Source organism: Wyeomyia smithii, chromosome 2 (genome assembly GCF_029784165.1).
Source record: "Wyeomyia smithii strain HCP4-BCI-WySm-NY-G18 chromosome 2, ASM2978416v1, whole genome shotgun sequence".
Taxonomy (NCBI): Eukaryota; Metazoa; Arthropoda; class Insecta; order Diptera; family Culicidae; genus Wyeomyia; species Wyeomyia smithii.
Genome location: NC_073695.1, coordinates 1,784,286 through 1,807,745, shown reverse-complemented (window position 1 = coordinate 1,807,745; position 23,460 = coordinate 1,784,286). Strand labels below are relative to the sequence as shown.

At 39.9% G+C, this 23,460-nt stretch overlaps 1 protein-coding gene across 1 annotated transcript in view; it reads right to left on the bottom strand.

The window, feature by feature from the left end:
- The window catches only part of LOC129724981 (uncharacterized), a 176,101-nt gene that overhangs the window by 85,583 nt on the left and 67,058 nt on the right, over positions 1-23,460 (bottom strand). Inside the window, exons 6-10 of the mRNA XM_055680320.1 lie at positions 6,800-7,139; positions 6,567-6,620; positions 6,052-6,333; positions 5,706-5,834; positions 4,957-5,030 (exon numbers count right to left, since the gene is read on the bottom strand). Of these exons, the coding sequence (XP_055536295.1) occupies positions 4,957-5,030; positions 5,706-5,834; positions 6,052-6,333; positions 6,567-6,620; positions 6,800-7,139 (879 nt within the window). The remainder of the gene's footprint in view (positions 1-4,956; positions 5,031-5,705; positions 5,835-6,051; positions 6,334-6,566; positions 6,621-6,799; positions 7,140-23,460) is intronic.

Below are 23,460 nucleotides of genomic sequence, written 5' to 3'. Positions count from 1 at the left end.
TACAAAATATAAAATCTTAAAAAAAGGAGAAAGTTCCACCTATTGTGGTAACTATTTCTTCTGAATTTAATATATTCAAAAAGGAACTTTCAACGTTTGTTTCTGACGTTAAAGTTACCTATCAAATTGGCCGTAGAGGTGAATGTCGCTTATGAGCCGACTCAGTAAAGGGTCGTGATCGTCTTGTTCAGTATTTAACTGACAAGATGTACAAATTTTTTACATATGACACCAAGAACGCCAAGCCGTTCAAGGTTGTCTTGAAAGGTCTCACCAACGATCAAACCGTTGATGAGATCAAACTTACTTTAACAGAATTACTTGGCATAGCCCCTACCCAAGTAATTCTAATGAAACAAAAATCACGAGGCGAAAACAGTCAGAGAACTGGAATTTCCCTTGTTAATTATTTAATTCATTTTAACCGCAATGAGGTCAACAACTTAAAATTTTTTGAAAAAGCACATGCTTTGTATAATGTGCGTGTAAAGTGGGAAATTTATAGGAAGTATGGCGGAGGTGAAAAGCATATCACCCAATGCCGTACTTGCCAACGTTATGGCCATGGTTCCAAATTCTGTAACATGGACCAAAAATGTCTTAATTGTGGAGACTCTTCTCACAAAAAGGACACATGTCCTGTGAAAGAGAGTAAAAATTTTCGCTGTGCGAATTGTAACGGCAACCATATGTCAAATTTTTATCAATGCCCAGTCCGTTTAGCAATTGTTAAGGCAAGGCAAGGTAAACAAAATTCAATTTCTCAATTAAAACCAACTTCAAAACAAAATTCTCCAAGCGTACCAGTGACGCATAGTTTACCTACTCCTTTGCATACCCGTTTAACTTATGCACAGGTTACAGGTAGTTCGAACATTATACCGCCTAGTGTTGGTAGTTCGAAAATGACCGTTAATATGGGTAAGCAAAACACGCTAGAAAATAATTGTACACCTGTTACTCCAGCTAATATTGCTGCCGAAAATATTTTTTCTAATGTCAACTGCCTGGGGCCTATTACGGCAGGTAAACTTTCTTTTTTGCAACAGGCAATGTTCGATCTTATGAACGCCATGTTGCAGGCAAAATCAATGTTTGAAGCCATTCAAATAGGCACAAATTTTACTATTAAAATTGTTTCTAATTTAAAATTTAGCAATGATTTTAAATAAAACAATTAAAATATTAAATTGGAATGCTCGCTCATTGAAGGCCAATGAGAATGAGCTTTTTAACTTTTTAACAGTGAATAATGTGCATATTGCAATTATTACTGAAACATTTTTGAAACCTAACATAAAATTAAAATATGATCCCAATTACGTGGTTCATAGATATGATAGGATTCAGGGTTCCGGCGGTGGAGTTGCAATTGTTATTCATCGCCGAATCAAACATCGTGCTCTTCCCCATCTTGAGACGAAAGTTATTGAAACTTTGGGAATTGAAGTTCAAACTGAACTTGGGATTTTATTTATTGCCGCAGCATATTTACCATTTCAATGCACACGCGAGCTCAAAAATTATTTTAAAGGTGATTTACAAAAACTCACCAGAAATCGTTCGAAATTTTTCATAATCGGCGATTTTAACGCTAAACATCGTTCATGGAATAATTCTCAAAGTAATTCCAATGGCAAAATTTTATTCAACGATTGTTCTTCAGGATACTATTCTATTTTGTCTCCGAATAGTCCTACATGCTTTTCTTCTGTAAGAAACCCTTCAACAATTGATTTGGTGCTTACAGATCAAAGTCATGTATGTAGTGATTTGATCACACATGCTGACTTTGATTCTGATCATCTTCCAATAACTTTTTCTTTATCACATGAATCAGTTTCAAACCCTATGAGCTCTGTTTTAAATTATAACAAGGCTTATTGGGAAAGATACAAAACTCATATTGAGAGAAATTTCAATAATGAGCTTTATTTGCAAAACGAAGTGAATATTGATTCCGCTTTGGAAGCATTAAAATGTGCAATTGTTGATGCCAGGAATTATTCTGTTCCAAAGACTCAAGTGAAATTTGATTCACCAATAATTGACGAAAATCTTCAACTTCTAATTCGTTTGAAAAATGTCCGCAGACGTCAATATCAACGTTCTCGTGACCCTGTTTTTAAAACTATTTATAAAGATTTACAGAAAGAGGTTAAACATAGATTTACTCTTCTGAGAAATCAAAATTTTGAGACTAAAGTTGAAAAATTGAAACCATATTCAAAACCATTTTGGAAGCTGTCGAAGATTCTTAAGAAACCTTCAAAGCCTATTCCAGTTTTAAAAGATGGTGAACGTTTTCTTGTATCCAATGAACAAAAGGCTCAAAGACTTGCTCAGCAGTTTGAGAGTGTTCATAACTCAAATTTGAATTTTGTGAGTCCAATTGAAAATGAAGTCACACGTCAATTTGATTTAATTTCTTTCCAGAATTTTTTACCTGCAGAAATAATTGAAACTAACTTGAATGAGATTAAATCAATTATTAAAAATTTCAAAAATATGAAAGCACCTGGTGACGATGGAATCTTTAATATACTAATCAAACATCTCCCTGAGAGCACAATGGAATTTTTAGTGAAAATTTTCAATTGCTGCTTCAAAATTGCATATTTTCCCAAATTATGGAAAAATGCAAAAATTACTCCCATTTTAAAACCGGATAAGAACCCAGCTGAAGTTTCAAGTTATCGACCAATCAGTTTGCTTTCTTCAATAAGTAAACTGTTTGAGAGAGTTATTCTTAACAGAATGATGTCACACATCAACGAAAATTCAATTTTTGCAAATGAACAGTTTGGATTTCGCCATGGGCATTCCACAACTCATCAATTGCTCAGAGTTACTAATATGATACGAGCTAACAAATCTGAAGGTTATTCCACTGGAGCTGCTCTTTTAGACATAGAAAAAGCATTCGACAGTGTTTGGCATAAAGGTTTGATTGCGAAATTGCAAACTTTTAATTTTCCAATTTTCCTAATCAAAATTTTAAAAAAATATCTTACTGATCGAACTCTGCAGGTTGTCTATCAGAATTCAAAATCTGATAGATTTCCTGTCAGAGCAGGTGTGCCTCAAGGTTCAGTCTTGGGTCCAGTCCTGTACAACATATTCACTTCAGATCTTCCTGATTTGCCTCCAGGATGCACAAAGTCATTGTTCTGCGATGACACAAGCATTTCCGTAAAAGGAAAAAGTCTTCGTGTCATATGCAGTCGATTGCAGAAAAGTTTAGATATATTTTCTTCCTACTTGCAAAAGTGGAAAATCTTCTCCCAATGCTTCTAAAACTCAAATGATAATTTTTCCGCATAAGCCTAGGGCTTCTTTCCTCAAGCCAAACAATAATCACGTTGTCAAGTTGAATGGGGTTATTTTAAGTTGGTCCGACAAGGTTAAGTACTTGGGACTAATTTATGATAAAAAACTTATTTTCAAAGAGCACATTGAGAGTATACAAGCCAAGTGCATCAAATATACGAGATGTTTATATCCTCTCATTAACAGGAATTCTAAACTTTGTTTAAAGAACAAACTTTTGATTTACAAACAAATGCTGTACCGAGCTTTATGCTGTACCGATCTGGTCAAGTTGCTGTTCAACAAGGAAGAAAACGCTCCAAAGGATTCAGAATAAAATTCTGAAAATGATTTTGAAGCGTCCTCCTTGGTTTGGTACACTCGAATTACATAGACTTACTGGTGTTGAACCATTAGAAGCTATGTCAAATAAAATTATTAACAATTTTCGACAAAAATCGTTGCAATCCTCAATTGCTACGATAAGCTCTCTTTATAGCCAATAAGTTAGCAATTAAGTTAGTTGTAAGTTTACTTCCCCTTTTCTGACAAGTAGGTTTAAATCCCTACGAATGATAAGTCCTAATTGCGAAAGCAAACAAATCCTAACAATTAAAATTACAAATTTCAAACAGTGTTGAGAAGTCACCATTTGTGATTGGACACACATACTCATTATTTACTAATATTTATCATAAATACTTAAGCTACTAACAAATCCCCCCTTAATACCTATAATATAACGAGTTGCGCGGATCACTCTCTTATAAGAGCTGTATATAGTCTAGTTATGTATTTATTATTTCCGAGTGAGCAATGCATCAACATTTTGTTACGTACTGAGGGGATTCAAGTTTATTCATTACTTGAACACATCGCAATCTGTACAGTTTAGGATAAAACGACAATCGGATCATGATCGTTTCGTTTCCATCGCTGATTACAAATAGGGTTTGTTATTTTTTGTCAATTCATTAGTAGCTATGTGCTACTAATAGTAGTAGCTTAACGAGTTGCATTACCGAGATCATTTCTTCATTCATTTCTTCAACTCCGATGGAACACAAAAAATTATTCAATTCACTACACCGAAGCGAACAACTTTCTTATCACTGGTTACCAGTCGCGGTGGACAAAATAGCGAAAACGAGGTCAACCCTTCTTCGGGAGCCAACACACCTTACGAAACGCAACCGACCGGTGTGTTGTTGATAGAAATATCAAACGATAGCCTCTCATAAATTTTGATTTATGACTGCCGTGCCAAGGAGGTGAGGTAGAGGAAAGTTGGCTTGAATTCTGTTGTCTGGTAGAGAAATTGTTACTTTCTATGCCCGGTTGCTGATCGAATTATATAAAATAGGATGCTGAGTGAAATTCGAAAGGACAAGTAAGGAATAGGCAGAAATGGGATAACTTAAATTGAACATGAGAATCGCTATGAACAAGCGTATCTTTCGTCAGTTTACCGGATGATTTATGAGATTCGATTTTCATCGGATACCATAGCAAAAGGTCGGCAAGTGTTGTCCGTTGCTGGGAAATAGATTTCTCCATTTCAGCCAACATTCTAGTTAATTGTGAAAGGATACAAAAGCGTTTCATTTTACTTAAGTTTAAATTTAAATTGTACAAGTCAATACTAACCTCACATTCGAACGTAGCCGTTGAGCCATTCGTGGCGTAAACCATTTGATTCCGTACTCGTACTAGGGGTGGGACTGCGCGAAAAAAAAACGAAAGCAAAAATACTCCGAATTAGGATTTAATTACACCAACCGCTGTTCATTTCGGTAGAATTAATTATTTAACGAAACACAAGCATTAATTATAACATTGGCAAATTTCTGCAACGTAGACAGTACATGTCGAAACAGTAAAATGTACACTTAAAACCCCTAAAAGCGTCATGAATACCATGGGCACCAAAAAAGTGCATCGCAAGTTCACATAAAATATAATGCATTGCACCGCTTTGCGCCAATAAAATAAAAAAGGGTAAGCAAAGAGGCGGAAAATGGTGGCTAACTTCCTCCTGCTGTTAGAACAGGGTAAGTGGCAAAAACATGTGAGAGTGATTTTAGCTGCAGTGTAAAAAATTTGGCAATGGTACCTAAAATGAAATGCTTGCTGCGCTAGGAAACGGAATAAAATCAGTATCAAAATTTAATGGCAACAGAAAGTTCGCCACCAGACACGATTCGTTCCATATGTGTATAATGCTGGAAGCTGGAATCTAAGCTAATTCGATCCAAATGGATGTTGCCACCAGCACCGCACTGACAGCAAACTATGCACTGAACGAGTATTCGAACGAGAGGAAACCCAAAAGGCAAACGGAAAGCAAATAGGTGATGAAATTACTGCTTTTCAGTAAACGCTTTTTGCAAACTTACAATGAACTTCAATGTTGAACGTCTGGTTTGCTGGGGGTGGAATGCCGTTGTCTGCCAAACACTGATAAGCTCCCATGTGCACCCGATTGATTTTGGTAATGTTGAGAGTGTGTCCGGCCATTGATGATGCTGGAAGTGACCCCGTCCGTCCGTCGGCACCGTGGTTCGAGTTAAGAAGGACAACCGACAATAGAGCAGGTGAGCGCCCACAGCAGAGTGCAGTCGAGCAGGGTTAAACAACGGTAAAGGAAAATGAAATTTTTAAATTCAATTTTAGAGTCAATGGGTTCTGCCCGAGCTATCAGCAAAGCACAGAATGATGAGCGTTCGTTTTCCGTTCTATTACCTTGCCATGCTCCATTGGATATCGTTTTTCCATCCTCACGACGCCATTCAACATGTGGCTTTGGCGTTCCGGTTGCAGCACATCGTAGCCTCAGATGCGTGCCTTCCTGCACCACGATCGGGCGCAGTGCTTCCGGTGTGCCTGCGCCAGCGATTGTCGGTGGCACCAGCAATTCATTGGAGAATGTATCATTGACCTTAATCTTCCATGCATTGATTCCAGGTGTTCCGGGAGTACCGTTAATCCCGGACCGGCCCGATTTGCCGCGTGGCCCGTGCAGACCTGCAATGACAACAGAATGCCCTTCATATCGTTTGAACTTTTTTATGTCTGAGCATGTATTGAAAAGCCATAGAATGGAGGGGGAATTTTCATTTATCAAGTTGATGGTGTAATAAAATGAAATGCACTATAAAATTAACTCCGATGGAAGTTTCAATTCCACATCATTTCCGAAAGCGTATCTTAGAGCACAAAACTCAATTCAAACAGTTTTACTAACTACCGACACTCACCTCTCGGTCCCGGTTCTCCCGGTGGTCCAGGAGGTCCCATTGGTCCAGGAATACCTGTCGTAAAAATCATCACTCATTATACCGCCGTCGAAGAATTTTCCCGGCAAAACTTTTCCCATCAATATGAACAATGGCCAACCGGGCTGCGAGCAGCCCAATCGTAATCGCATCCGCTTCGCGCTGTAGGAAAAAGTTTCACCACAATCAACCCCGCTTTAAATACTTCTACTTACCATTCGTTCCATCATTGCCGTTTTGTCCATTTGTACCGGGCGTTCCATCCTTGCCGTCTCGGCCGGGAATACCGTCAGCACCGGCACGACCTGGCACACCATCAAGACCGGGCTCCCCAGGGACACCGTCCCTTCCGTCTAAGCCTGGATTACCAGGATAACCAATTTCTCCTTTGGGACCGCGAGGACCCGGTTTTCCCTCGCGGCCATCGATTCCAGCGGGACCTGGCAGACCCACGTCGCCCCGATTACCCTTCGGACCCGGTATACCCGGGAGACCAGGAGGTCCCGGGGGACAGTACTCTTTTGTCGCCCGACAGAAGCCGGTGATTGCATCAAACTGAAAAGTAAAAATATAAATGGGAAAAGGAAAAAATCAAACAAACAATACGAAATTCGTATTTATCACGTACAGCAAATATTTGCATGGTCAAGGGAGATTACTTATAATAAAAATTAAATTGTTTATTGGTCAGGTTCGCTTCTGTGTCGGCGTGTTGGGCTAATGAAGAATTTGCCTGAAATAACAATGAACTCGTGTGTTCAATCTTCAATGTTTAATCTCTTTCTATAAATTTTAATTAATAGTTTCAATAGTTTTTTCTTTGGAACAGAATAAATTCTAGCATCATTAATTGCACATCTTAATGCTTTTAAAGCGGAATCAATGTTCACTTCATTTCGCATATCTAACTAATTAGCAAATAATTCCTAATGTAATATCTTATAATGTAATATCTTTTCCAATTAGCCTTACGATAATTAGAAAAAGAGCTCATGTAGTTTAAACCTGATTCATGTGATATGGAAAAAGTTATAAAAAGATGGTCACAATCAGAATGTGTTATCAATTCACCACATACATGTAAGAGAGAACCAGACGGACGAGGAATAGTTCCTACACAACAGCAGAGAGAGAGAGAGAGTACACAGTGTACCGCGAGATTTCACAGCAACCACTCGATTTTCCGAGTTGCTCCGCGAAAGCGTAATTTTAACGGAAATCCCATTAAAAACAATGTAATCGTTCATAATATTGCTTCAATAAATCGATTAACTTTATCACATGGGGGCTCAACCGGGATTTCCCTCATGTTTCGAGTCGGTTTGAACGAAAACTCCGTAGTGAATGCTAATTTTGCAATTTCCTTTGCAAATGGCGGCAATTCCCGAAAATAAAGTGCGGCGTTAGCAGCAGTGTCTGTGTGAGGTGTTGGCAGCAGAGAGAAGTCTCCACACCAAAGAGAACAAACTGAGTGAAATTGGGGAAGAGTCTCCACAGTGTCGCGTATCGCCGCCGAGGCTACGCCATTTGAGAGTGTTTTCCTGTGTTGGTGAATCGGGAAGAGTTTTGACACAACTACAGCTTGAGATAAACGTGTCAACATGTTTGTGCGTGAAGTGCTTACGAAGCTTACGAATCCCCAGCTGCGTGATTTTTGTGCCGCAAAGAAAAAAAAAAACTAATAAATCGACTATTGAGTGTTAGTGGTTGTGCAGAGGGGGTACCGGAGGAAACGGTTCTCCATTCTGCTCGAGAGAATATCGTAACCTCTACCCCGAGAACAAGCGACGAAAAACGTTCGAACGATGGAAGTGAGAATTCGCGAGAGAATGTGCGTGGGCCGATGTTCACCTTCAACGATATTGGTGACTCGTTGGACAAATTCTCTGGAGAGCGCACAGACAAAGATATTCACGATTGGCTAGAAGAGTTTCAAAACACGAGTGAGAATTTTGGTTGGAGTGACGCACACAAGTTTGTGTACGGCCGACGCTTGCTGAAGGGTACGGCGAAGTTGTTTATAAACAGTTCGAGTGGATTGAATTCTTGGGCGTCGCTGAAAGAGGCCTTAGGCTATTGACATACTGAGGCGTCAAATGAAGCGAAGCAAGAAGCGTCGCAAAAGCGTCCGAGCTACTTCTTCGAACGTCTATATGAAACGCTCAAACCGGTCATACTCAAGCGGCAACGACGCGTCGGTAGAGGCGGCGAAACAGAACGAGTAGTGTTTTGACGCGCGTATACTTACGCGGTAATACCTTGTTCAGACAAAATCTTCATCGCGAGGTGCTTTACATTTGCTTTGTTTTGGTTTGGTAATTGAAAAAAAAGCAAATAGAATACATTTTCGGTTAACAAAATGTTAAAATGTATAAAAAAAACAAGAGGGTTGTGTGCAAAGCCACGACCGCAAGGATGAAGAAGAATACTTTTACAAGAAAGATAACCCTGCTGCTTGCGTATCAGTCATTTTTTCATTTGTTGTTCATTATCGAATAAGATTCCAATCACATCTTGGCGTTATCACTGACAGTGCGAATAAAGTATTCCTTGTGATAAAATAAACATTGAAAGGCTGATTTAACACTCAAAACTAGACGACTTATGTGTTGTCTAAATGAGTCAACTTTTCATTGAATGCATTTACTAGTGCACACTATTGCACAGAGACTGCATTTCTCTAAAGTGCCTCACTGCATCAGCTGCTATCGATGCTGATACCCGCTAAGATGTTGCTAAGGGAGGACTGCTGTTGTCGCTGTCTAGAACTATTATGAGCGGCTTCGACTGAAACAGGCTCTTATATAGGGATGAAAAAGCTATCGATAGTTATCGATAGTGGTAGGAAATCATTGATAACTATCGATAGCCATTTCAGTCAATATTTTCCATCCTTACTCTTATATAGACAAACAGCACATTCAAATTGCAAGATCTATGTTTCTGTCAACTGTGCTTGGGAAGCAATCATATTAACGACCAATCAGATCAATCGAATTTTGCGCTTCAACAAGAATTGACCGTTTTCATTAATATAGTAAGTGACTTGTCATGATTTGGACTTGACAATTTTTGAATTTTGATTATGCGAAAAATTAATGTTTATGCTTATAATGAAAGCTTTCCGGATGTTGTGCTAATGACTGAAGGAAAAGATAATTCAGTACGTTCTGAGACACGGAGATGAAGCCAAATGTACATACATGCTCCAAATTTTGCCAGGTATCCAGAACGTTCTGCTCCAAATTTCGCCAGGTTTCCAGAACGTTCTTTTCATTGGATGCATTCACTAGTGTGCCCGCTATCGCTCAGAGACAGCATTTCATTAAAATGCCCCACTGCATCAGCTAGCCCTGCTAATATTGATGTTGAGATCAACTGCAACCGCTGCGCTATCCCCGTTGCCACAGCAATGGACGCTTCCGTTGCCATTGCTATCCGCTGCCCTGCATCAGCATCAGATCAGTCGAATTTTGTGCTTCAACATCAAGCCAAATATATATCTGTTCCAAACTACTTGAAAGAGTGAATTGATTTTAGAGAAAATATCAACTCTTCAATTAGGTATTTATTTAATCCTGAAAAGGACAATTTGTTGTTTAATTCAATGTCTGATAAGATGCCGATCACATCTTTGCGTTATCACTGGCAGTATGAATAAAGTATTCCTTGGGGGAAAATAAACACTGAAAAGCTTGACACTCAAAACTAGACGATTCATGTATTTTGAACGCCAGCTTTCCAGAACGTTCTTTTCATTGGACGCATTTGTTAGCATTTCACTAAAATGCCCCACTGCATCAGCTGGCCCTGCTGCTATCGATGGTGAAATCCGTTGCCACAGCTGTGGTCGCTATTCGCTGCCATTGGTATCCGCTGCCCTGCATCATCTGGCCCTGCTATCGATGCTGATACTGCTGCTGTATCCACTGCACTGCTACTGCTGCTGCTAAGGGAGGACTGCTGTTGTCGCAGTCTAGAATTATAATGAGCGGCTTCGGGTGAAACAGGCTCTTATATAGGCCAAATTGCACATTTCAAATGGCAAGATCTATGATTCTGTCGACTGTGCTTGGGAAGCAATCATATAACGACCAATCAGAAGCCGATTTTTTCGTTTTGACAAGACTTGACTAAATTCAACAGTATAATAGTTGGAATAATAGAATTACAATTATCTGCATTTGGAAAGAATCTTAGAAGATTTTTCAATCTATTGCTGCAAGAACGAAGGAAATCCATCGAGTACTAACAGATTTATTAGCATTTGAAATTGGACATATTTTCCACTTTTTTCGGTTTTAGATTTTCATTTCACATCCCTATGTAGCCGAACTTCCTGAGAGAAGTATTCTACTTGAAAATGTTAGTGCAGTAATACCATGTTCAGACTAAACCTGATATCGCCAGGTGCTTTTTATTCGTTTTATTTTGGTCTTAAATATAGAAAATATCGGGAAAAATTTTCAGGTCGTCAGGAAAATAACACTGGTATTTTTGATTGATATTGCATGCCTAACATACTGAACAGATATCATAAACTAGTTGAACGTTACTTGGGGTCAGCGGGTTTAAAATTTAGAATAGTTTCTTATATTTTTTACTACGTCTGAAGCGCAACTGACTTCATAAATATTATTTTACTCCATAAAAAAATCTCTATGTTTACTAAAAACGTGATTTACTGTGGCTTGAAGCAGCAAACAAATCTTCAATGGAAGAATTCATATTTCCTTTAAACGAAACCGCTGCTGGAATCTAGGAATATGACAACACAACGCATTTGCATCGCTCGCTCCAGTATGTCATAGGAAGCTTCAGTCAACGCTTCTGTTTATTCCGCTTCTCAAACGCTCAACGCTTCGCTTAATTTGACGCCTCAGTATGTCAGTAGCCTTAGAAAAAGAGTTCGGCACTAAAGCATCGAGTGCGGAAATCCACGAGCTGCTGCGCGGTAGAAAAAAAAAGCACGACGAATCGTTGTTTCAGTACATCTATCATATGCAAAATATTGCCAAACGAGACCATATCGAAGAAGATGCCATCTGTGAATATGTCGCGAACGGTGTGAATGACGTCCCGATAAACAAAGTTTGCCTGTATGGTGCGAAAACCATTGATGATTTAAAAGACCGCGTACGGCAGTACGAAACAATAAAAAGCCAAATGCGTGAACCGTCCCATCGTGCGACGAAGAACACAAACACAAGTGATCGTGAACGTGAGAAAAAGGAATCAAAATCTAGTGTGAAAGATTCCACCCACGCAAACAGCGAGAATTTGCGATGTTATAATTGCGGTAACCGGGGTCATTATGCGAATGACTGTGAGGCAAAATCGCGCGGGCCGAAGTGCTTCGGTTGTAGTGAGTACGGACATTTAGCAAAAAACTGTGAGCGTGAGAGAAAGAAAGCCGAAGTGAATGCGCTCTCGGAGGGCATGCCGGTGATTGAGATTCGAGTTGGCTATTGTCTTCTGCGCACACTTTTCGACACCGGAAGTCGATTTAATGTACTCTGTGAGAGTGTGTACGTGAAAATGGGTAAGCCTTTACTGCATCGTACGACCATGTGCTTCACTGGGCTCGGTGCGGCAAAAACACCAGCGCGTGGTACGGTTGAGCTGGATGTGTGTGTGGGAGCCGAAATGTTTCCAAGGATGACGTTCTACGTCGTCCCGCCGGATAGTATGCGTTACGACGCGATTCTCGGCATGGCCGCGCTCAAATACATGGATGTAGAAGTAACCGAGCGAGGAGTTAACATCAAAAAGAAAGTGAATAAAAACGACGCCGTGGAAGAGAGTGAAATAATGCAGATTTTAAATGTGTGCGAGCCGGGCATGATCGATGTCGACCCGAAGTATGCTGTCGTTATTAAGGAGATCATCGCCAATTACAAACCGCAAAGAGAAGTGATCAGTCGTGTTGAAACGAAAATCATCTTAACCGATGACGAGCCGATTCGCTCGGCTCCACGACGATTTGCACCAAAGGAGAGAAAAGTGCTGGAAGAAACCATTGACGAGTGGCTAAAATCGGGAATTGTACGCGAAAGTGTTAGTGAATACGCAAGCCCAGTAACACTGGCACCGAAGAAAAACGGTGCGCTGCGTGTGTGTGTCGATTACCGGCAGCTAAACCGAAAAGTAGTTAAAGATTGTTTTCCTATGCGAAACATCGAGGACCAGATTGATAGATTGAAAAACGCTAAAGTATTCACTACCCTAGACTTGAAGAACTCGTTCTTCCACGTTCCAGTGGAGGCTTCCAGCCAAAAGTATACTGGTTTTGTGACGCACATGGGACAATACGAGTTCCTGAAAACACCGTTTGGATTATGTAATAGCCCAGCGAGTTTCAGCCGGTTTGTGGCGGATGTTTTCCGCGAGTTGATTAAAAGTGGAGTGATGATTATTTACGTGGATGACGCCATTATCGCGTCCGACACACCGGAGGAAAACATCGCCATACTACGACAAGTTTTAAAAGTGGCCAGCGAAAACGGACTGCAGTTTAATTGGGAAAAGTCGCAGTTTCTAAAAAGTGAAGTTGAGTACCTAGGATACTTGGTAAGCAAAGGAAATTACCGACTGTCTCCCGAGAAAATTCGTGCTGTGTCCCGTGTCCGTGTTCCAAGTAACGAGAAAGAATTACAACAGTTTTTGGGGCTGACCAGTTACTTTCGAAAATTTGTGCCGGGTTACGCTCTAATTGCGAGACCGTTAACTGATCTACTGAAGAAAGATGTCGAATTCGTGTTCGGTGAAAAGCAGGCTGAAAGTTTTGAGCAGTTGAAAAAGTGCCTTGTGTCGGATCCAGTGCTGAAAATATACGATGCTTCTGCCGAAACCGAAGTGCACACCGATGCGAACAAAGAAGGCTAGGGTGCGAGCTGCTTAAAACAAGACCGTTCGAGGATTATGTACTGATTAGTGATATGCTGATGAGGGTTGTAGACGGACGCGAAGTGGTAGTCGTGCCAGCAGACCTACAAAGTGAAATTATCCGACGAGCACATGAGAGTGGACATTTCGGTGTGAAGAAGTTAGAGGACATGATTAGGCGTGATTACTACATCCCGCAGCTCGGTGCCAAGATCAAACGGCATATCGAATGTTGCGTCAAGTGCATCCTTGCAGAGCGGAAAAGAGGAAAAACTGAAGGATTTCTTTCGCCAATCCCAAAAGGCGATATTCCTTTTGATACCTATCATGTCGACCACGTGAGACCAATGGACGCAACAGAGGAGCAGTACAAATATTTGTTTGTGGTAGTGGATGGTTTCTCGAAGTACGTGTGGATCTATCCTACGAAGACTACAAATGCGGCCGAGGGGATTCAACGACTGCGTCAGCAAAGTGAATTATTCGGAAACCCCAAACGTATCGTCAGCGACAAAGGATCGGCCTTTACGTCTAACGATTTTAAGAACTATTGCGCCGAAGAGCGAGTTGAGCACATCGAGATAACCACCGGAGTTCCCAGAAGAAATGGCCAAGTAGAGCGGGTAAACCAAGTTATCCTGGCTATGCTGTCGAAGCTGAGCGTGAACGATAAAACCAAGTGGTACAAACATGTCGGCAACATCCAACGCTGGATCAACGCTAGTGTGCACCAGAGTACGAGTGTTACGCCAGGATTATCAGGGCAACTGCTTCTCGAAGCCGCCGCCGATGATGACGGCGCTAATGTTGAAGATGTAGTTTAAAGCTTCAATAGATATGTCGCATAGCTCGCTGCACGGATTTTTCTGTGTGTGTGAAAAGTTTGAATAAATGAATAATTGTTTCGATGAATGAATACTAGATATGGTTATAAATAGTATTTTTATAATTGCATAGTCAAACTCATGGTCGTTAAAACGATTTTGGTCACTCATCATGTATACGCAGAAACTACCTAGGGTAAATTAACACCTAGTGAACCACCAACGCTATAGCTCGCTCCGAGCTCTTCACACACGAGTATCGCGTTTATATACCCGTACGAGACGTGGAGATCGACGGTGTCATAACCGATTCGAGTCTGTCGGTTGAGTGTATTGCGGCTTCGGCTGCTTCAAGAATGCCGATACCCAGGCGAGGATATTAGATCTCAAGCAATTGCCGCCTATGTCGCTCGTCGACAGACTTGTTTCGAGTTGCCCAATCAATTATCGTAACAATTATCGTAACAATAGTGGTCATTGTATTTTGCAATGAGACACGTTTAGCAATTGTATGGGATATTTACAAAAGTTCACATCAATGCACAACGTAATTCTAAATTCCCTAACGAAAATAAGCAGGGTAAAAAACCCGTTTAGAAAACGGTAAATTTTCGTTAAGCCATGAATGGGTAACTGAATAAAAACAGCCAATCAATATATCGATAAGCTGGACTCATCACTGCGACCAGAGATTAGATCTATTGTGATATTGCCCAGGTGTTTCCTGTACTCCGCATTTCATATTATTGGCAGTATCACTATTGAAGTAAGTGATACGCTTGTCATTCACATCCGTGCTTGTGTGTAAGTTGTACCTTTCCGTTTCAAGCTTACTGCTCTACTATACCGAGCCTCTGTCCATCCCAACACAATATCGCCTAATTACAATTCCCTGGAGAGAACTTTTATATGTTACTCATACCAGTTTTATAATAATGGGGACTTATTTTTGTTAGAAGGAGAGTCAACAGGGGTACTGTAGAATTCATGTTGGAGGAAGGGTACGTGATGGGGAGCCTGAGAATGAACCCATGCTGAAGTCCTTTGAAATGGCCTGATTCTTCTAAGTTTTGAACCAACGACCACCCGCTTACCAAAGCAGACTCTGTAACCTTGCGGCTATGGAGCTCCCTCATTCCAATTTTACATGCTAAAGCAAAATTTCAGCCAAATCGGTCCAGTAGTTGCTCAGAAAACTTACGTTCAGTTAGGTACTGATTTAGAGGGATCATCCACGTTTCTAGCTGCCAACAGCGTACTACTCACTATATTTGCATCCTAAATATTCTAAATACATCTTCGAATATACCTTTATGAATAAAAAATACCCGAACACTTCACTTTACTCTAAACATCCGACAAAAAATTCACGAAAATTCATTATTTCTCGACCTTCCAGAGTAGGGTCCCCCGTTAAAGTATTGACCGTGATTTTAACGTATATCTGCTCTATATTTCTTCCGTAGGCGGTCTTAAAAATCGTGCTTGCCTGTTGTTGTGCGACGGCAATTAAAACACAACCGAAAGACCGTTTTTGACTGTTAAGTTGACTCCGATCGCATGGGAAGACGTTGAATAAAGTGCCGAATATGAAGTGCTGAATCCAGTCCAGTTTCGGTTCACATGATGATATCGTGGTTGCAGTCTTTTGTAGTCAGGCAAATCTCGTCGTCGTAGTCCCAAGTCCGCGCACGTTCGGTTAATACACCCAAACTCCGTATGATGAGTTGCGCATAATGAGCATATCATTCATCAAAACTCGCAAGCTGTACACTTGTGAAGTTTGAAATATTTTTATTTATTTATTTATTTATTAGTATTTGTATCTCGTAACTTAAGACTTCTGTCTTTTAATTTTACATTGTTAACTCTTTTGAAGTAGAATAGGCATCACACAAAAAATACCAGATAGTAAAGAAACTTCATGACAAAAACTACTCAAATAACAATAATACTTGAATAACTACTTATTTGAAATGCTCAAAACATCCTCTTCTAAATGCTGTGCAAGAAGGTATGTTGGCCAAACTATTGGGTAATTAATTCCAGTGTACTACACCTCGTACGAAAAATGAGTTCCCGTACATTGACGTGCGATGTCTTGGTATAATAAATTTCAAGGAACGATTACTTCGGGTCATATGTAATTTTCTATGTAGATAACCAGGTTGCTTCGTTTTCAACAAACCATGTAGAAATAGGCAACTACGCAGCTTACTAAAATTTTCCAAAGTATAACCGATTAGGCGATACTGAAGGTGGGAGACACGAGAAAACCTGTTCAAGTTGAACACATAACGCACACATGAATGTAACGCAACTTTTAGCTTATTTAAAACAGTGACTGGTACATCGTCAAGCAAAAAATCACATGCCAAAAAATGGGGATAAATTAAACACTTAAAAAGTTTCAATTTTGTGTTAGTTGCGAGGAACGCTGTTGTTGTATAGAGCGAGCGTAAACATTTATAAATTTTACCACATTGTGAGAGGACATATTTATCCCAACCAAAATTAGATTGGATGCGAATACCCAAACTAACAGCATCCTCAACAAATGAGACAATTTCATTGCCTAGAAACAATACCGGTTTAAAGGTACCATGTATAGAGCCATTGTTAATAAAAACTGCGTTTGTTTTTGTACAATTCAATGTGAGCTTATTTCTTGCAGACCAATCAAAGACTCGTTTTAAATCAGCATTAATTTTATGAGCTATTTCTACAGCCGAGTTATTACTACATCCATAATATAACTGGAAATCATCCGCAAACAGATGAATCTTGCAGTTTTTGATGACTTCAGGAAGGTCATTTATGTATAAAGAAAACAAAATTGGTCCCAGAATAGAACCTTGTGAGACTCCGGATGATACAGGCAGAAACTGAGAAAGTATTCCATTATTGAAGACTGCTTGAGATCGCCCACTCAGATATGAATTTATCAGATTTGATGCATGTAATGAAAGTCCAAAGTTTGATCTCAGTTTTGAAGTAGAATACTTCTCTCAGGAAGTTCGGCTACATAGGGATGTGAAATGAAAATCTAAAACCGAAAAAAGTGAAAAATATGTCCAATTTCAAATGCTAATAAATCGGTTAGTATTCGATGGATTTCCTTCGTTCTTGCAGCAATAGATTGGAAAATCTTCTAAGATTTTTCCCAAAATAAGATAATTGTAATTTTATTATTCACACTATTGTACTATTGAAAATAGTTAAGCCTTGTCAAAACGAAAAATTCGACCTCTGATTGGTCGTTATATGCTTGCTTCCCAAGCACGGTCGACAGGATCATATACCTTGCAATTGAAAACATGCTATTTGGCCTATATAAGAGCCTGTTTCAGCCGGAGCCGCTCATAATAGTTCCAGACAGCGACAACAGCAGTCGTCCTTCCTTAGCAGCAGCACTAGCCCTGTGGTTGGTCACCACGTCTCAGGAGCAGTGCGGTTTTTCTCAGCGTGTGTCGCCAGACAGCCATTATTCCCCCCGTGTTGGGGCAGCATGAAGATTGCCATCAGCACATCCAATTTTGGAAATCAAAATGCCTTTTTGAAGGCAAATAAACAAGTCATTGAAAGTTAATAATTTTTGTCAACGCAAGCAAGTATTCTGTGTTGCATCCTAGCAATTTAAATTTGTCGCACCCGTCTAATTTACTGAATGTGAAATAGCTTCCACAGTGCATGTTGTCCGTGTATCTTAATTCCCCCAATGTTAGGGCAGCTCAAAGGTTGTAATTAGCAACCGATTTTGAACCGCAACATGCTTTTTTCAAGGCAAATAAAAAAATAATTGAAGGTTAATAATTTTCTGGCATCAACACAAGCAGACATTCTGTGCGGGATGCAATCAAATTCTGTTGTAGTTGTCTAATTTTCACTTTATTTAGTAAACCCCCCACTGTAGGGGCAGCGCAAAGGCTGCGATCAGCATAACCGACATTGAATAATTAACTGCCCTGTTAGTACGCATTCACAAAAGCAGTTAGTTCGACTATGCAGAGCTAATATGAAGACGATTCAATCAATCAGCGTAAACAGAATTTCGTCGTCTCCCAGCTGCCAAGATGCAACATGATGCAACACGCAACAGCGAGCAAACGAAATCGCTTGATGTTACAAACCGCAATAAGATACGGGTTAAAACCGTTGCGTGTGTGAGAGCACCATCGGTGTTTATTCGCTGGATACACTATCTACTGTCTACTGAACGCAATAATCTGCTTACATGCGACATGGGGACGGGAACATTTTCTTCAACCAAGCTGCACAGCACGACACAAAACATGTTATTTTGTTGCTTCAATGAGAGTGCTATCGGTCCGGCTCGACAGAATGTTCACAAGAAATCATTTTTGTGCATCCGTGCTACGAAGCTGAGGAAAAACTTTAGAAACTGAAAAAAGAGGTGGAGCTTATCAAATGATCGCTCTGAACCAGAATGAAGTCACACATATTTTTCAAGTTATATCATTCCACCACGTACGTAAAAATAATTCATTCCTATTTTCATCCCTATATAATAGCCTGTTTTAGTCGAAGCCGCTCATAGTAGTTCTGAACAGCGACGACAGCAGTCCTCCCTTAGCGGCCACAACTGTGGCATGGCTGCGAATAAGCGTAGCAGTTTCAGCGGATCTCACCATCGATAGCAGCAGGGCCAGCAGATGGCGGCCACAACTGTGGCATAGCTACGGATAGCGTTGCAGGTGCTCAGCAGTTGGGCCAGCGTATAGCGGCCACAACTGTGGCATGGCTATGCATAGCGTAGCTGTTGCAGCGGGTATATCAGCATCGATAGTAGCAGGGTCAGCTGATGCAACGACACTCCCTTCACTAAAATGCTGTTTCAGTGTGATAGCGGGAAGCATCAGCAGCAGGCTTGCATGAAGTGAATACATCAGCCAGCAACTTTCTCTAAGGCCTCTGCCATAGTAGACGCGAAAAGCGGCGCGAACCGATTCGCTCGGCCGTAGGTTGATGTACAGCTCTACTGATGGCTGTACATTAACCTACAGCTGAGCGAATCGGTTCGCGTCGCTTTTCGCGTCTATTATGGCAGAGGCCTAATGGGAAAGTTGTATCAGTTTGTTCAGAAGAATATTATTGTCGGTAATATTACAGAGATGCGATTGCGTAAATCCGATTTTGAATTGAACAATTGTTCTTTTGAGAACAAATAACACACTTATTTGAAGAGTTAATAGCTTTTGGTACCAATAGCAGTATAGTGACAGCCTCAGCGGTAGATGCAGATGCAGCCGGTACTTCCCTGAGGCCGATGTAAAGGTAAATGGGAGCAGCACGGCGAAACAGTTCGGGTTATGTTCAGACGCGCGTCATTTTTCGTTGTTGATATTCCCCACATGGAACGACGCGCTTTCGTATGATAGCGGTGGTATTAGAGGTAGATGCATTTGCCAACACTTCCTCCAGTAAAGCCGTGTCTAGTTTTCAATGTGAAAACACCTTTCTCGTTGTGTTGACCGTGCGCCTTAGTCCTCACTATCAAGGTAACACAGAGATGTAAGATAAACACTACATCCTATGATAAATTGAACAATTGTTCTTATAAGGACAACAAATGAATTCATGAAGATTAAATTTTGAATTAGAATACTTCTCTCAGGAAGTTCGGCTACATAGGGATGTGAAATAAAAATCTAAAACTGAAAAAAGTGAGAAAAATTTCAAATGCTAATAAATCGGTTAGTTTTCGATGGATTTCCTTCGTTTTTGCAGCAATTGATTAGAAAATCTTCTAAGATTCCTACCAAATGCATGAAATTGCAATTGTATCATTCGAACTCTTGTACTATTGAAAACTCTTAAGCCTTGTCAAAACACAAAATTCGACCTCTGATTGGTCGTTATACCGCGCTTTCCCAAGCACGGTCAGCAGAGTTATGGACCTAGTAAATTGGGAATGCATCATTTGGCCTATATAAGAGCGTCATCAGACAATAAACAAACATTTTATCGGATATTAAATTAAACAACTGAAATTTGAAGAACACAAATGATTATTTGAAGAGTTAATATTTTCTCGTTTTGCGCTATAATCCAAAGTTAATTATCTTCATCTACATGCATACTCTGACTATTATTACGTGTTTGCGTCGCTTAGTGTTTGGCTACGGTCATGCAGAACGCAAATAACGGCGCGATGCGATTCGGCAAGACGAAATCTGTTGAAATGTATAGCTCTACTTCGCCTTAAAAAGAGCTGTACATTTCATCACGGTAAGGCGAATCGCATCGCGCCGGCATTCGCGTTCTGCATAACGGTAGCCTTTGTTCCGTTCCCGTTTAATGATGTCGTATTAAATGTGCATATTACAATTCGGCAGCACTTCAAATTCTCATTTGCACAAAATTTAAAAATATCCAATGAACTTCATTCAAAATATAAGACAAAAAGAAATTACAATACTGCCAATGAACGGTCAACATTTATTTACTAGAAAAAATGACTGACACGCAAGCAGCCAGGTTATCTTTCTTGTAAAAGTATTCTACTTCAACCTTGCGGTCGTGGCTTTGCATACAACCTTCTTGTGATTTTTGACATAAAATTGTATGTGACACTGTGTCGAAAGCCTTCGAAAAGTCTAATAAAATTAGAACAACGGGCCGACCACCATCAAGTACAAGACCAATATCATCAATTATTTTTAGCATCGCGGTTTTTGGGCTGTGTTTAGTCCGATAGCCGGACTGAAACTGATTTAACAGGTTCTTCCTGGTTATATAATCACAAAGGTTCATTTTGATTATTTTTTCAAAAATCTTAGACAAAGCGCAAAGGATGCTTATGGGTCGCAGATTATCTATCGTGTTAGAGTTGGATTTTTTCTTAATAGGTATAATCTTGGATTTTTTCCAAGCATCAGGAAAAACACTTGTTGTGATTATAGAATTGAAAAGATGTGTTATAGGCTCAACCAAAATAGGGCAAATATTTTTTATGAATTTCATTGGTATTAAATCAACTCCCATAGCATTAGAATTAATTGAGTACATAGCTTTAGTGACATCAATTTGATTAACTCTACCAAAATAAAAAGCATCGTTATTGAATTCCTATGTTCCGAGGGTACTAGAGAAAGGCGAGTTGTTTTGAGAAAAATGACTACAAAATTTGTGATTAATTTCATCAGCAGTGAAATTGTTCGGTGTTTGCGATGATGATTGACCAACTCCTAGAGTTTTCAGTTTTTTCCACAATTCCTTAGGAGGCACATTCATGTCAAGGCGGGAGGTAAAATAATTTTGTTTAGCTGTGCGAATAAGTCGGTTTACCTGATTTCGAATTCTTTTAAACTCAAGATGAACATCCGAATTTTTACTTCTTTTCCATTCCTTGTACAATATATCACGGTTAACAATTGCCATACTTATGGTTGTATTGAACCAAGGATTACGCTGCTCGTGACACGAAACAGTACGGGTGGGAACAAAAGTATCGTGAAGATTCAACAATACTTTATTGAAAAATTCCAACTGCAAATTAGGGTCATCAATTCGGTAGAAAGCACTCCAGTCAAATGCATTGAAGGTTTCTATCAACGGATCAATTTGTATGGCGTTATAATCACGATACTGAATTACCTTAGGAGTGGGTGAAAAAGAGAAATCAAGAGATGCGAAAATTAAATCATGGTTGGAGAAAACGGGTGCTTCGATTTGGTTGAACCGTAACACTTTCGATGGATCATTAGTTAGGGTTAAATCTAACAATGACGCTGCATTTCTATGAAAAAAAGTTGGTTCACAACCCAAAACAGTGTAGGCAATGAGTGGTAATAAGACTGTTAAGCCTGACAGTTTTCGGTGATGAATTATTTAGCAGATTTGTGTTAAAATCACCTAAAAAGAAAATGTGTTGATAGGCAGATCCATATGTAGACAGTATGTTCTCCATAGTATCTGTAAGTTTTTGGTTTTGAACAAATACTTCAATTGTAATGAATTCCGTGCAGGCAATGCCTGTCTGATTATTTGACTTGGTAAGCATATTAAAAGCAAGATCATTTTTAACATATATTACGATCCCACCTCCAAGCTGCCCGATGCGGTCATGTCTAATTATATTGTAGCCGTCGATAGCTATAACTGTGTTATTGATGGTTCCATTCAACCAGGTTTCACTCACACATACAATATCAACATTACTAATGGTCACAATCTGCCGTAACTCCTCAATTTTACATAGTTTCCGAGCACAAATACTCTGGCTATTTACACAACATATGGATAGTTTTCCATCATACAATGCGGATTTCATTACGGTACCAGGAATGCACCAGCTCGTCGAAGTGTAGGGACCAGACTCATTATCCATTGGGTGAAATTGAAGACGACACAGCAAAATAGAAAAAGTAGTTATTGAGCATTTCATCGAAAACAAATTTAACCTCCTTCATTACTAATAACATATTATCGCTAAATATGTGATGCAAACAGTAACAACAGCTTATTTAGGTTTCTACTCCATAATCAGCGGTTTCCAAGTATGAACAACTCAGCAGCAGCAAGTCAACCAGCAGGTCAGCTAGCACCAACAGCATCAACAACTCAGCAGCATCACGAACAGACTTTTAGGAGAGGAATGCCAGGAACGCAGGGATAGGAGAGAAAGGAAAAACAGAAACTAGAAAGGCGTTTATTTTCCTCTCGTAGTTTCTCCATATCCGAGACGATATCATCCTGAAGAGTACTCAGCTGAGATTTTAAAGATGAGAGAGAAGCACCCAATTTTTTGAAGTCCTCTTTAGAAGATTGTTGGTAGCTAGTCAGTTGGGATTGCTTTAGATTTGCGAGATCCGCAACGGTCATTTCACCGTCAGGTTTGCTGACTGGATTATTGCGTAGCCGTGTTTGTGGTGTCGTCATGGCGGGATTCAATATATACACAGGTTATAACTGACCGAATGGATGCCTTTGTCCTCCGCACAAGTAAGTTTATTGGAAAATAATGACAACAAAAAGCACCTTTCTCTGCTACAAACCCCTGGCGATAAGGCAGCAACCAGGTATTAAGTGGACCGTTAGCACTCGATCTTCAACTACATTAACTTCAGAGGATTTTTACGTGGGAAAAACAACTGTTTTTATGTTTGCACCGCGACAGCTAACTTTACGTGCACCACATTCTACTC